Source organism: Anguilla anguilla, chromosome 9, assembly GCF_013347855.1.
Source record: "Anguilla anguilla isolate fAngAng1 chromosome 9, fAngAng1.pri, whole genome shotgun sequence".
Lineage (NCBI taxonomy): Eukaryota > Metazoa > Chordata > Actinopteri > Anguilliformes > Anguillidae > Anguilla > Anguilla anguilla.
The window spans coordinates 41,446,858-41,461,363 of record NC_049209.1 but is presented as its reverse complement, the minus strand read 5'-3'; the positions used below and the strand labels follow the sequence as shown (position 1 = coordinate 41,461,363).

The 14,506-nt window shown below is 39.0% G+C and overlaps 1 protein-coding gene across 4 annotated transcripts in view; it reads left to right on the top strand.

Annotated features, from left to right (window-relative positions):
• Positions 1 to 7,075: 7,075 nt before the first annotated feature.
• clip2 (CAP-GLY domain containing linker protein 2) overlaps positions 7,076 to 14,506 on the top strand; it is a 31,870-nt gene continuing 24,439 nt past the window's right edge. The window contains exons 1-2 of one of the 4 annotated variants that reach the window (XM_035434115.1): positions 7,076 to 7,749; positions 9,066 to 9,280. In XM_035434115.1, coding sequence (XP_035290006.1) covers positions 9,166 to 9,280 — 115 coding nt within the window. In that variant the 5' untranslated portion in view covers positions 7,076 to 7,749; positions 9,066 to 9,165. The remainder of the gene's footprint in view (positions 7,750 to 9,065; positions 9,281 to 14,506) is intronic. The other 3 variants (XM_035434117.1, XM_035434116.1, XM_035434118.1) reach the window with 3 other exon arrangements.

Here is a 14,506-nt window from a genome sequence, read left to right as displayed (position 1 = left end):
CCCTTGTGAAAAGTAATTGCCTCCTTAGTTACTCAGTCAGCCAATTAATAAAATTTAATTGAAAATTAGATTCAGCTGATTGAACGCTTGATTGCAGCCAGCCCTGTTGAATCGAAACCTCACTTACATTGAACCTTGCCATCAGAGTAAAGTAGTCACCACAAAGTTTCTACAAGCACACTATGCCACAATCAGGAAATTCCAGAAGTGAAGAGAAAAAAGTTTCTGGAAAGTCTGGAAAGGGTTACAAAGCCATTTTAAGGCGCTTGAACCACAGGGAGAGGCATTATCTCCAAATGGAGAACACTTAAAACAGTGGCGAATCTTCCCAGGAGTGGCCAGCCTGCCAAAATTTCTTCAAGAGCGCAGAGATAACTCATCCAGGAAGTCACAAAAGATCCCAGAAGCACATTCAAAGAACTACAGGCCTCTCTTGCCTAAGTTAAGGCCAGTGTCCTTACTCTACAATATGAAAAAGACTGGGCAAAAATTGGACTCATGAAAGAGCGACAAGACAAAAACCACTGCTAACCAAGAGAAACATCAATGCTTGTTTCACATTTGCAAATAAGCACCTTGATGATCACCAAGACTTTTGGGATAATGTAATATGGACAGATGAGTCAAAAGGGAAACTTTTGAAATCAAATCACTGTTTATTTATATAGCACCTTCTATGCAAGATTGCAATGCAAAGTGCTTCACATTGTAAAGATTTTTAAAAATCCATGAAAGAGCTACGGAAACACTAAACACAGTAAAAAAAATTAATAGAAATAATAAAACCATCAATAATAACAGGAATTCTAGCAATAAAAACAATAGCAGTAATAAAAAAGTAAAATGAAGCAGAATTAATAAATGTAAAATTAGATAAACGTAATAAAAGTCAGGTAAAAATAAAAAGGCAATGGCAGTTAGGTAAAATAAGTGAAATAAAAGAGAAATAAACTATGTACAGTAAAAGCTAAACTAAAAAGGTGTGTCTTAAAATTTCATTTAAAAATGATGATAGATTCTGAAGCCCTCGGGTCCTTTGGCTGGCTGTTCCAGAGGCGAAGACCATAGACACTAAAAGTTGCCTCCTCATACAGTAGATCTTTGTCCTAGCCCATGGGAGAGCTAAAACGTCACTGTCAGAGGACCTGAGGGATCTAAACACAGCATATTTATAAAGCATGTCTGAAATGCATTTTGGCATTAGTCCACGGAGTGATTTGAAAACCAATTTTAAAAATCATAAAATCTATTCTAAAACTAACAGACAACTAATGAATGCATTTTGAATGATCTGCGGTTTAGAGTTTTCTTAGGTAGACCAGACCAGAAAGGACAGCATTGCAATAATGAAAGCATGCATTAATTCACCTGTGTCTGCCTGGGAAATTACTGTGCTATTGCAATATTCGTACGATGATAAAAGCCAATTTTGATGACATTTCTGATGTGGGCATCAAACTTCAGATATGGGCACACCAAGGTTACTAGCTTGGGGCTTGATATATTGTGCTAGGCATTCTATGTTAATGCACATTTCCTCTCTCAGAGCCTTTGCTCCAATAATTAAAACCTCTGTCTTGTCTTTGTTCAATTGCAGGAAATTCTGTAACATCCACAAGTTGATATGATCAATGCACTTAACCAGTTTGTCAATGGGTGATATAGATATGTACAGTTGTGCATCATCTGCAGGACCCAGAATGAAGCCTTGAGGGACCACCTGTTATACTACTGTTGGCCAAGGAGAGGTCAACAGTGGAGACAACATAGTCCCTGCCATTCAAATTCAGGTCCAAAACCAATTTAAAACTGTGCCAGAGAGGCCAACACACCTCTGTAGTCTGTTTAGAAGTATATCATGATCAAAAGCATAAAAAGCAATGCTTAAGTCTAAAGTACTAAAATTGAGAGTTTCTTATTATCCATATTCATGCTGAGCTCATTTGCAAAGTTAATTAAAGCCGTCTCATTGCTAAGGTGAGCACAAAAGCCAGATTTAAATTTATCTAAAGTTCGCTGATTAAATGTGATCAATGATTTTGCTCAAAAAAGAAAGATTTGGCCTAAAATTGTTGAGCACTAAATAATCTGGGTTGCTTTTTTGTTGCCATTTTCTCTCCAATTTAGTCGTTATACCAATTCCCCATGTGAATCACAGTCCTGGTCGACGTGTTATCCTCTGTTGGTCTTTGGGAGGGTGTAGACTATCGCATGCCTCCGATACATGTGGAGTCGCCAGCCACTTTCACCTGACAGCGAGGAGTTTCACTGGGAGAGCGTAACACATGCAGAGGTTCACGCTATCTCCCCCAGATCCCCTCGCTGCTGAACAGGCGCCCCGACCAACCAGGAGGAACCAATAGGAACGTCTGACCAAGACCGGAAGTACCGCTGCCGGGGATTGAACCCTGGTCTCTGTGGTGGTAGGCGAGTGCTTATACCTCTACACTCTACCTCTACACTACCCAGACGGCCTTAGGTTGCTTTTCTTTAGAAGATGTTTCATGATGGCAGTACGTAGTGCCATGGGGAAGATACCAGTGAGCAGGGAATGATATACAATCATTGGAACTTCATCTTCTAGACAATTGTACACTTACTTTAAAAAAGGTGTTTGGGATAGGTCAAATGAGCAGGTGGAGGGATTGAGTTGTAAAACTACTTCCCTGAGCATTTCTCTTTCACCAACAGTAAAGTGGTTCATAGCGGTTTCACACAAAGGACCCTCAAACAGGTTCTCAAATGTTTTATACTCAACCTGATATTCGTTATCTCTGAAGAATGCTGCCAATTCATCACATCTTGATGTAGAGGTCATGTCAGAGAGACTTCTTGGAGCTGGATCTATAAGGCTGTTTATTGTTGAAAAGAGCACATGAGGATTATTCTGATTTTCATTTATCAATTTTGAAGAAAAAAAAGCAAATCTGGCATTTCTAATTGTCTGAATAAATGTTGTGAGACGCTCTTTGAGAATGTCGTAATGGACTTGCAATTTAGTTTTTCTCCATATATATTCAGCTTTCCTACAGTTTTTCTTTAGACTAATAATATTCTCAGTTCTCCATGGTGATTTCTTTTTAGATGTAATCTTTTTGAGTTGGGCTGGTGCTATAATATCAATAGCAGCCTTCGGCTTGCTACTAAAATTGTTGACTAAAACATTACAAGAAGAAGAAGAAGGAAGAATTGGTGGGGGTACAGGTTATTATTAATATGCGTATTGAACTTTTCAGCCCCTGCAAATGTAAGATAATGTTTCTTAACATCGCATTTATTTGGCAGACGCATTTATTCAAAGCAACGTACAATCCTCTCAGTACAGCAAGAAGTTAGGGTACCGGTGCAGAGAAAAAATACAATAGTGACCAGAAACAGCCAAGTCAATAACAGAGGATACATAAATCATGAGGCCAGTCATGATAATAAGGTCTAATGTATGACCGCGATTGTCAGTCAGTCCAATAACATGTTGAATTAAATCCATAGAGCTTTGCATTTCGCAGTACGAACATCATGCCAACAGTCAAACATGGTAATGGCAGAGGGATGGAGCGGGCATGCTTTGCTACCTCAGGGACCTGGACAACTTGCCGCTATTGAAAGAACCATGAATTCAGCTGTGCAAGAGAAGATTCTTAAGAAGAATGGGCCGTGAGCTAAAGCTTAAGCATAACTGTGTCATGCAGCAACACAATGATCTAAAACACAAAAGCAAGTCCACATCTGAATGGTTGAAAAGAAGAAAAATTTTAGTTTTTAAGTGGCCTAGTCAAAGTCCTGACTTGAACCCAATAGAGATACTTGTGCAGGAACTGTAACGAACAGTCCATGCTCAAAAACCTACCAATTCATCTGAATTAAAGCAGCTTTACAAACAAGAGTAGGCTAAAATTATTCTACAGCAATGTGAAAGACTGATATAAAATTATAGAACCGTTTAGTTGCAGTAATTGCTGCCAAAGGTGGTGGTGGAAAATGACTTTTCACATGGGTGAAATGGGTATTTGATAACTTTTTCATTCAATAAATGAAACAATAAATGCAATTTTAAAGATTACATTTTGTCTAAAGATCTGAAACCATTCTGTGTGACAAATATTCACTGATGGAAGAAATCAGGAAAGGGGTCAATACTTTTTCCACTGCATTGTAGTTTATGTTTCTCTTCTTAAGGCTTGTTTTAGTTGTACTTGGATTCTTGGTTAGTATAGTTAACTTGCACTACTACTTCAGTGATGTTACATCTTTACTCACTGGTCTGGGAATGTTATTAGCTAGGTGTTAGCACCTGCAAGCTGAACTTCTGTTGTAATACAATGAAGAGAGTTGTAGCTTCAAAAGTATACCACTAGATGGCTCTTCACCTCACGTTTTTGTTTCAGTTTGCACAGTAAATCATACTGCTAAAGTGTAGGCGAGATACAGGAGTTGTGAGGATTGTGGTTGGCCTGAAGGTTCTAGGAAAGTGTTGCTGATCTATTTCACTTTGCCCACTTTGTCAAAAAGAGACAACCAAACAGATATTGCACAGCCTTTAATAAATGAGATGTATTTATATGCTTATGTATTTGGAGTAACTATAAAATGTAATGTTTTGCAGGCCTGATTCTTCGTTAACCTTTAGCTGTGGCGATTAAGATTTTACCAAAGCAAAAGCTATATGGAGACTGTGAATGATCCGCATGTGCCTGTTGATCCAAAGCATGTATGAACTCTTTATTTTTCCTCCATGTCCCAGAGCAGAAGTGCTGTGTGACATTATGGCACGATTAAAAAATGATGGACATATGCTAAGCGCTAACTTGGTAACTGATACAATGCATACAGTACATGCATGCATCCACTCAGTGCAAGAGTAATATGCTTCATAGTTCTACACATTGAAACTATTACTTGCAAGACATTCTCTGGAAACAAATAGACATTTCTTTTTTCCAGATTTATTCTGCATTTTCCCATAACTGACACTCAAACACACATTCAAGACTAATTAAACATCCAACAGAACAGTGATATTTTTGGAAACGCTGCCTTGTTCTTTCATGTGCAATAAGTTCACATAAATATTTAAATATTTGCACGCTTATTCACAATATCTGCTCTGCATTTGTAAAAAAAAAAAAAAAAAGAAAAGAAAAAAGATGTGTTATAATTATAGATGAATAAATGGTGTTGACAATAGCTCAAACTATGAACCAAAATAAGAGCTGTTCATTATAGATTTATATGTGACACCTGTTGGAAATTACAATATTGTGCTGGTGGATGACAGGCTTTGGCTCAAGGGTATGTTTGATAAAGAGTGCATGTGGTGGTCGGGATGCTGAACAGGTGAATACAGTACATCTCATAGAACTGTCACAATAATGGACTACTGAATATCCAATTCCCCTTGTCAAATACTGTTGAACGTATTAGAAGCGCTGACATGGTATATTAACAACTGCAAATACTACAATATGACCATTACTATTTGGTTATAAGTTTACCAAACAAGGATCTTTACAATATCTAGGAATTATTTTATGTTTGTTTAAAATAATGGATTTTGCTTTTATATTTCGCAACTTGTGTCATTTTCAGATTCCAAATCCAAGTAATGTTTTTACCCCATTAAAAAAAAAAACTCATGGTAAAAACACACATTATTTTTACACTGCGACAAATCGAATCCACAAGTCCAACGCAAAGAGTTTCATAACAATGGTCATTCTTATTATTTATTGAGTATTTGGGTAATCTTAAATGGTTGGTTTCTCTTCAAATTCTAATTTAAGAAGAATTTTGTTGGGGTTTCTTTTCTGAAACTGAAATGATAAATGATCTATTACCAGGATTACTACATGAACACTACAGATGAAATGTACTGGTGTATTTTTACATACCCAGCAACTCTTAAAGTGTGGAGGGACAATGTGGACGGTCAGATGTGAAGTCTTTCTTTAAAGGCACAGAACAGTCTACAGTACTCCTAAACACATCTGCTAACACGATCCCGCCCACATGCCTGCAGCTCGGAGAATGAATTCATTTCCTGTTTTTACTTCTCTCCCCTCCAGAGACCTTCCCAGCTCCTTCGCTCCTATCCAGGTCTGGTCTTCCTCTGTTCTGAGCAGCAAAACACAAAGGATCCTTCTCACTCATGCTTGCTGTACTGCACACAACCAATCAAATTATGCCCACCCCCATTGGATAGTAAAGTTTAATGAACTGGCAGGCGATGCTGACTGGTACAGAGAAGAATTTAATTGTTAGAATCTGAATGTAATAGCATGCATACAACCATGCTTACTGACATATGAATAAACTGCACAAAATTCAAGTATGTGGACAAAAATATATATGTTGTCTTGTGTTAATTGAGTGATAATTAAGGTTCATTTTTTAAATTTAATTTTCAAATGTGTGAAACCTCTAGTTCACTTTTTGTGAAAAACCTTATAGTCGCTACTTATGTATGACTCCTTGCTTGGTGGTCCACTCAACTACGACCCCTATGACTAAAAATGACTAGCTTTCAAATACAGTTTTTGTGCATTTTACCCATCTATAAATAACAAACATAATAAGGGCTGCACACCTTTTTCTTATTAAAAACACAAATTATTTGAGCATTGCTCTTAAACCCTGTGGAATAATTAAAATATGGTGCATGAATGCAGAATGTGTTTTGTTTGAGGCCTGCATGTGTGTGTGTGTGTGTGTGTGTGTTTTAAACACACAGTAGGTCTACTGAATAACTATTTGTTCAATTGCCCTAAATGCGACCAGACTGTAAATAATTGTTTTAAAATATTTTTTTAAATGTAGGCTACATTTATAGCTGTTTCAGCCTACATGATGACCCACTAAAACTGGAACGAGTTCGCCTAATGCCCGTTCACAGCACTGTTCTGTAATTCAGCACCGGATGTACTCAAATTCCATTACTAAACTCTTAACAGCTGGACAGAAGGGACTACTTTGTATCCAATTGGAGGACATCTTTCCAAATGTACCATTAATGAGGTGTTAGTAAGACAAACGTGGTCTGTCCTCATTCTTCACAGTTTAAAGGAGGAAACCATCAATTTCACAATATTCCTCCTTTGCAATTCTTTTGCTAACAACTGGGCGACCAGCCCTCCTCTCTTCCCTGTCACGATTTTCTCCTCGCTTGACTCGCTCTTTTCCTTCGCCTTTTGTCTGGCTCAGCCAGTGCCAGAGGGAGACAGTTAACAGAGAAAAAACGAAACAAGGCCGACGACCGAGCTTGACTAGGAACACAGCCGAAAGCGAAAAAATAGCGGAGCCACCTCCCCCCTCTGTTCAGCACAGTTCAAGAACAGCCCAATCCATTGCTCTGTCTCCTTAGCAGGACCTTCCTTGAGAAGGATTTGCGCTGCTGATGCTGCGTTACTGAAAATCTCTAACACATAGCCTACAGAACATACAAAGCACGCGGTCTCGTGTTGGTGGCCTATAGGATAAAGAACAGACAGAAAATACTATTCGATTGCCTGCAACCCGCGTTTGTAAGATGACCCGGCATTTCAATTGTCTGGATACTGCGGCTTGCATCCTGCCGCACGCTTCCTCTCACTTCTAGCTCAGCATCCATATTTTTCGCATCTCCGTGTGTGGCTGTAGGGAGTGGCAGGCTACTGATAAATTGCTAACGTTAGGATTACTTTTGCTGTGTCTGCTACGGAACGTCAGAGTTTCTCCACGACTACAGGATATATTTGGTTATCTCGGATATTTAAGGTAAGGGTTTTGTTCTAACACTTTAATCTCTATTTGTACAGCTGGTGAATTGAAAACCAATACGGGCCACGCTGCAGTGATCAAACAATAGAACAAAATAAAATGGGAGAAATATCCTAAATATGCATATTTGTATAATTTATTTTTTACGCCGAAGGGTTTTGGTTCATATATTTGGCCCTTTGTATTAATTAGTCTAAAAATCGCGAATTTGCATCTGGCATTGTCTGACGTCTGGTGTCCCTATACGAGTGGTTGACAGCGTGTGCAGGTATAGCCTCATACATAACACCGAACAGAAAAATGACAGGTTACTGAATCTAAATTATTTCAGAAATGTAGTGATATGCATTAAACTACTTTTCAGACTAGAGCTGCTTCCCTAAGCTATGCTTTGTTTAATCGGAAACGTACCGTGGGTGTGATTATAGGGAGTAATGCGAACATCACCTTGTGTATTTTCTACGAACATGAAAAGAAAATGTGTATAACCACGTAGACTATCGTTTTGCTGTCCAGTCTCCAATGAAAGGGTAGTCGGCGTGATTGCGACATGTGCTTGAATACTGCAGCGATGTCAGGTGGCGTGCAGTTCTCGTGAATGCCAAGAAGCTACTGTTTTCAAATGTCAAAAAGCCATGACTCTATCGTGCTCAAATCATATTAAGGTTCTTAAAGAAGTTTGCATCGCCACCGGCTCATTCACTCTAGTTAAACTTAAATAACAATGCATGGCAGCATTAGCTACTGGACAATGCAAGACCCATTCATGTTCTCCACTGAATGTAGGCTACGTAGTAGTCTTGCGCTGATGTATTTATTAAGGTGTGTTTTAATGTTTGATATTCACTGATTACAGCTGTTTAGTGACAACTTATGTATCAGGCTTGGGGTTTAGCATTTCCTTTTGAATGTGCTGGCTAGTTTCCCAGGTTAGCTAGGGAATTGAGTAGCAGATGCAAAGTTCTAACTGGGTTTATCCAAACAGGATGCTCTACAACATAAATTCAACCTCTTTCATAAACTGTCCATTTTTTCACCGATGTATGTACTTGGCCATACCATACTTGGCATGCTTCCCTGGGAGGAAACCAGGGTTCACTTGGTATGGAAGTCCAGTACAGAACATGGTGGAATCCCCTCTTGGGTAAGATTTTGGAGAGTTTGGAATAGCTGGCTGAATTGTGTTGTGTGTGGTGGCTAATGTGTAGTTGGAATTTGAAAGAGTTCTGGCCCTGCAAGGGTGACCACAAATGAGAGCAATGCAAAATTGTGAAATATTAACACATTTGGTTATGTTTTGCTTTGGCCCACAGGTGAAATGGGAGGGGAAGTTAAACATTCTAACGCCTAACACTTACACCAGTGCTCCCCAAAAGCCAGGGAACTTCAGTGTACGTGTCTGCGCAGAAAGTTATGAATATGCTGAAGCCGAGTGGACTAAAGATTCCGGGAAGAGGCCCAAAACACTCCAGTCCTGTGGGAAGATCTTCTGCTGGGTCATCTTCTGGCACGACAACACAGAAAGACAGTAAGGCAACAGTAGTTCCCATCTATATTTTTTTGGAGGATGGATATCCACTTCCTGGTTATATTTCTTATCAGATTAAACTTCAGTAATATCAGTAGCTCCTTTTTCACTGGTGGCTGGCATCAGTGGTTTGAATTGGTTGTGGAAACATCTGGAAAGACCAGTCGAGCTGATCGAATTGCAGTTTTCAGAATTAAAATTAGCTTTGTGTTTAAAATAACTAATAAAAGTTATTTCGAGAAGTGACGCTCATATTGTTTTCAATTTGCATGATAAGCATACATATTCGCAGTCTTATCCTAATTTATCCAAATTTCAAATATGTATCGTATCATTTTATTATTTCTTTTTTGTTAATGGCCGATTCAAATTTCACAGTTTAGCACCATCTCACATCTGTCCTGACAACCAGGAAGTAGTTGATGAGGAGTGTGTTGTGTTCGCTACTCAGCTACTGAAATATGACCACATCAAAGCAAAGCTAATGAGAACAAGCCAAGAGCAGAAGACACATTGAGATACTTGTCATGCTTTTCTTTTGGATTGAAAGGCATGACAGAGCAAATCTATGTTTGTATTAAAAGGTCATATCAGTGGGAGGGACTGCATAGGACATTTGTGATTAAAACAGTACAGAAAGTGAGGAGTGATGTGCCATAAATGGCAGGAGAACCTTCACATAAGTGTTTAGTCGTGCCTCTGACCTTTATTTTGAATATTTTAATGATGCAACATTTATTTATGTAATAATATATGCTTTGAAAGTTTCTGTTAAAGACGTTATTCCGGAGTTGGGTACATTTATCATCAACAAGCTGTACTCACGTTGAATGGTCTTAATGGTCTTTCGCTAGCTTGCATTGCTTGTTACATTGTTACTCCTTTTCCATGTACCATGTACAAAGGTCTGTTTTGCACTGTGAGATTATCCCACAATGTTCACACTGAGACCCTGCTACAGTATGTCTCTATCTACATTTCAAGAGTGCCATACACTGTGTGTGAGTCTTTAAAAAGTTTGAGTTGACCAAAGCATCACTCCTTTTGCAAAGATATATATATTATGAGCTTGTTGTGTCAATTAACTTTTTGATTCCTCAAACACCAGGGGTGTCAGTCTCAAGTCCTGGGGGGCCGAAGTGTCTGCAGATATTTGTGGATTCCTTTCAATGAGCCTCAGTTAAAGCCTTGATGCATGGATTCAATCCACCCCTTCAATTCATGACTGGTGATGAAACACATTGAAAACCAGCAGGCACGATGCCCCTCTAGGACTAGACTCTGACACATCTGATATACGTAAAAGTTAAAATATCACTGTCTGATCAACATCTTATTTGAAGCCCAGCTGTAATTCATATGTGTTATTCATTGCTTATGAGCTTCAGGATTCATTTTTTAAATAAACATTTCTTCGGCATTTGGCCGACATCTTATCCTGAATGACTTTCTTACATTGAGTGCATACAATCCATGCATGCAGCTGCATTTACTGAATCAATTTTAAGTGTTGTACTTTGCTCGAGGGTATAACAGCAGTGCCCCACCTGGGAATTAAGCATTATACCCAAGGTCCGGTTGGCTTGGAACATTTACCCTAATTCAGGGATCTCAGAGCAAATCCTGGAGGGCCGCAGAATCTTCTGGTTTTCAGTGTGCCTCAGCACAAGTACTTTATTTTAGTCACACGCTTTGTTTCTAGGGCCTTCATTGGCTGCTGATTGAAAGGAAACTGTAAAAGTGTGCAGACATTGTATCCCCTGAGGAATGGAGCTTGGGGTCCCTGCTCTAAAGTCTAGATGGAGGTCTGCATGATTTTCACAAAATGGTAAATGGACTGCATTTATATAGTGCTTTTATCCAAAGCGCTTTACAATTGATGCCTCTCATTCACCAGAGCAGTTAGGGGTTAGGGGTTAGGTGTCTTGCTCAAGGACACTTCGACACGCCCAGGGCGGGGTTTAAACCGGCAACCCTCCGACTGCCAGACAATCAGTCTTACCTCCTGAGCTATGTCGCCCCAAATGCATTGGTTTTTTGCCTATACTGTATGTTGTTGCTTTTTGGTGAAAATTATGGTTTCAGTCTAGATTTTTAAAATAGTGGCATAATTTGATCACTGCCATTCAAACTTGACTGTTCTGATTATTTGTAATATCTTTCACAGATGTCTTAATGTGTATTTATGAATAATTCCATAGAAACTAGGTATTGTGTGAATCCAAGGAAGAACTTTTGTTGTATATATAATTAGATTTAGTCCCATGTGACCATATACTCAGCCAATTGTTGGAATGTGCTCTCACCTCCTCATCAACATGTCTGCTGAATAATGTGATGTACATGGATCCCAGATTCAACATGGTTTTCCTTTATACTTACCTTCAAGATAATTTATTCTACAGATAGGAAAGTGAAATTGTTTAAAGCATATTCTTGTTCAAAGAATGCTTTTATTGTGCATCTCCCTGTTTTTTCAACTTGTGTTTTCCTTAGTTTATGTTTAAAAAACAGGAAAAACGCATTTTCTTCCTGCGAAAGTGTTGCGATCATGAGACATCATCTCAGTAAACTGGAGAATATGCCGTGCACATTCTTACAATATGTTTATCTTGATTACCATGTCTGTAATCCTTCAGGTGTATACCTGAAGCTTGCTTTTCAACTGCAAGACTGGCCCATTCAGCCAATGCAAGACATCACCAAATGTGAACTTCCATCTCATAGTAACCTCTTCTTAAAATTTCCAAGCCAATCTGTCTTCAGGGGGCTTGTAGGCATCATTCATGGAATGAAAGCAGTTATCTTGAGTTGCCCTGCCAGTTCCACATTATTCCTTCTTCTCTTTCTGCTGTTTCAGAAATGATCATTTCAGACATTTTTCTGAGGATACTTTCTGCACACTGAGATGTTTCTGATTTAAAAACCCATGTTTAAAATTCTTCTTCTGCTAATTGGATGTAAAATGATGAACCTCACTTGTAATAATCTGTGAATCACACTCAAATATTGTTTTAGTAGGCTATGTGTTGAGCTGAACATGAGTGCCCTAAATTAAAAATAAAAATTAATTCAAATTTTTTGAAAAGCTGTGTTTTACATAGTCAAAACTTCATGCTATGTGTGATTTTAAAATTTGGTTTGTGCAGAGGTGGCAATCCTTGTTAAATTTCACAATGTTTTTAGGAATATAAAAAGAAACAGGATGCGATTTTCTTCCTACATCAACTGTATGGAGAGATATGGGATGCTCAGTCACTCAAACTCAGTTGAATATTACAAAATGAATGCCTTTAATATTTCATGCACAAAAGATTGATAACAACAAAAATGTTATTTAATGTAATTTTTTTTTCCATTTAATTCTGGATGTACTACAGACAGAAATTCAGTGAATAGAAAAAACTAATAGAACCTCTAACTTGATCTACAATTAAATGGGTTCTGTAATGTTTTAGCACAGATGAAAATTAATAATTGTGTGGAGGAAAAATGATAAGCCTTGAATCTTGCAAGTCTGACTGAAGGTTAAGACAAGGCTGTTTTGTTTGTAAGTAACCAATTCGACTTCCTGTTTGGTGGATTCAACCAGGCTTGTAGGCCCAGCAATCCTTGTAACGCAGGCCTCTGAGAGAGAGAGAGAGAGAGAGAGAGAGGGGCCTTTGAAGAGTTGTGCCCGGGTCATTGTGCGCTGCTTGTGAATGGCAGAATTCAGAGGGTGGGAGGTGGCGAGGCACAATTGTGAAAATGAGGCCTTGTGTTCCCTCCGCTCCTCGCTCGGCTCATTTTCCCCGGATCTCCCGTTGCCCCGGCAACCCAGCCACTGGGGCAAACACCGCGCCAGCCTTCAGTGCGCTCTTTTCAGTGGACCGAGGAGCCGAGGGCCCTGCTGTACTGCGGCTAGCTGGTGTGGCACCGGGCCAGGGCCACAGTGGCCCCGGACTGTGTAGGCCACGTCGGAGCGTCGGTTTTCAGACCTTGCACGTCACACGCGTTGTTTTCGACTGCGCTGTCTTAGAATTGAACTGATTCCTTGTACTAAATTATTTATTTGCTGTTTTTTATGGATGCCCAACAAATGTTCTGAGATGGGGCTCATTTTTACGAAGGTTTGCGAGATCCGTGAAATGGTGGGATTCCTTTTACCGCATTTTACCTGGGATGTGCGTTTGAGCTACTTGCTGGGTCGTCAGAAGGGTCTGCCTGAAATGTGACATGTGGCAAACTCATGCGTCTTTAGTTTGAAAATAATTTCATTATTAATTTCAAGAATAAGCGATCCAGCAATCTGGAATGCTTTACATTTTTCCACAGAAAATGGAGGCTCGCCATTAGTGAAGGATTTACTCACATCTGTGAAATCAGAGAGGCTGAACATCCACTCTCCTCCATTTTCACGGCTTCTTTTCCACTTCTCAGATGGAGATTTTGGCATGGGTAGGGAGAGTAGTTTGGCAAATTCCCACCGGATCTTCTGCTGCCGGCTTGATTAGTGTGTGATTTGTCTGACAGCTCAAGTCACATGTTTCACTGTCATTTTGCCAATATAAGCAACTGTCATTTTGCCAGAATGGCACATACTGTTTTTGCATTTGCTCACCACAACCATAAGCTTGCTTTTGATTTGCAGTAGCAAATAGCCTTTAGGGGAGAATACTACTTTCATAATATATAATGTAAATGTATTATTAAAATTGTCATGCTGTTGATAACAATATGGTTTAAGAAGTTATCCAAGCAGCATATGGTTCCCTGCTTTATTTTATCGAAACTGGTCAAAATAGAAAGCAGTCATTTAAGGTTTTATTATCATCCATCATTTCAGGTTCTTCTATTAGTTACAAGCTCTCCTCTTTCATACAGTTCTAAAAAGTAAATTTGAACTGGCCTTTATTTACGATACAACTTTAAGAATATGGTGTAACAGTGACAGGCTTTCTTCAAGCACCTTTTGAGAACTCATAATGGTGTCCTGTATGTTGGAACGTGCATATTTGCTCAGGGTTGTTTCCTGTCATAGTCGTAAAATCTAGCCAAGCTAAACGATCTGTTGACAGGGGAATGAATGGTTCACACATGTTACCTCACATTTATATATAAATACCTGTTGGATATTGGTATTATTTTGTATTTCATGGTTATTGTGTATCCCATGCTTGAGTTTTTCTTTCACTGAAGGCCCCTTAGATTGCATTTGGTTTTTCCTCATATCCAGCTGTATAATGG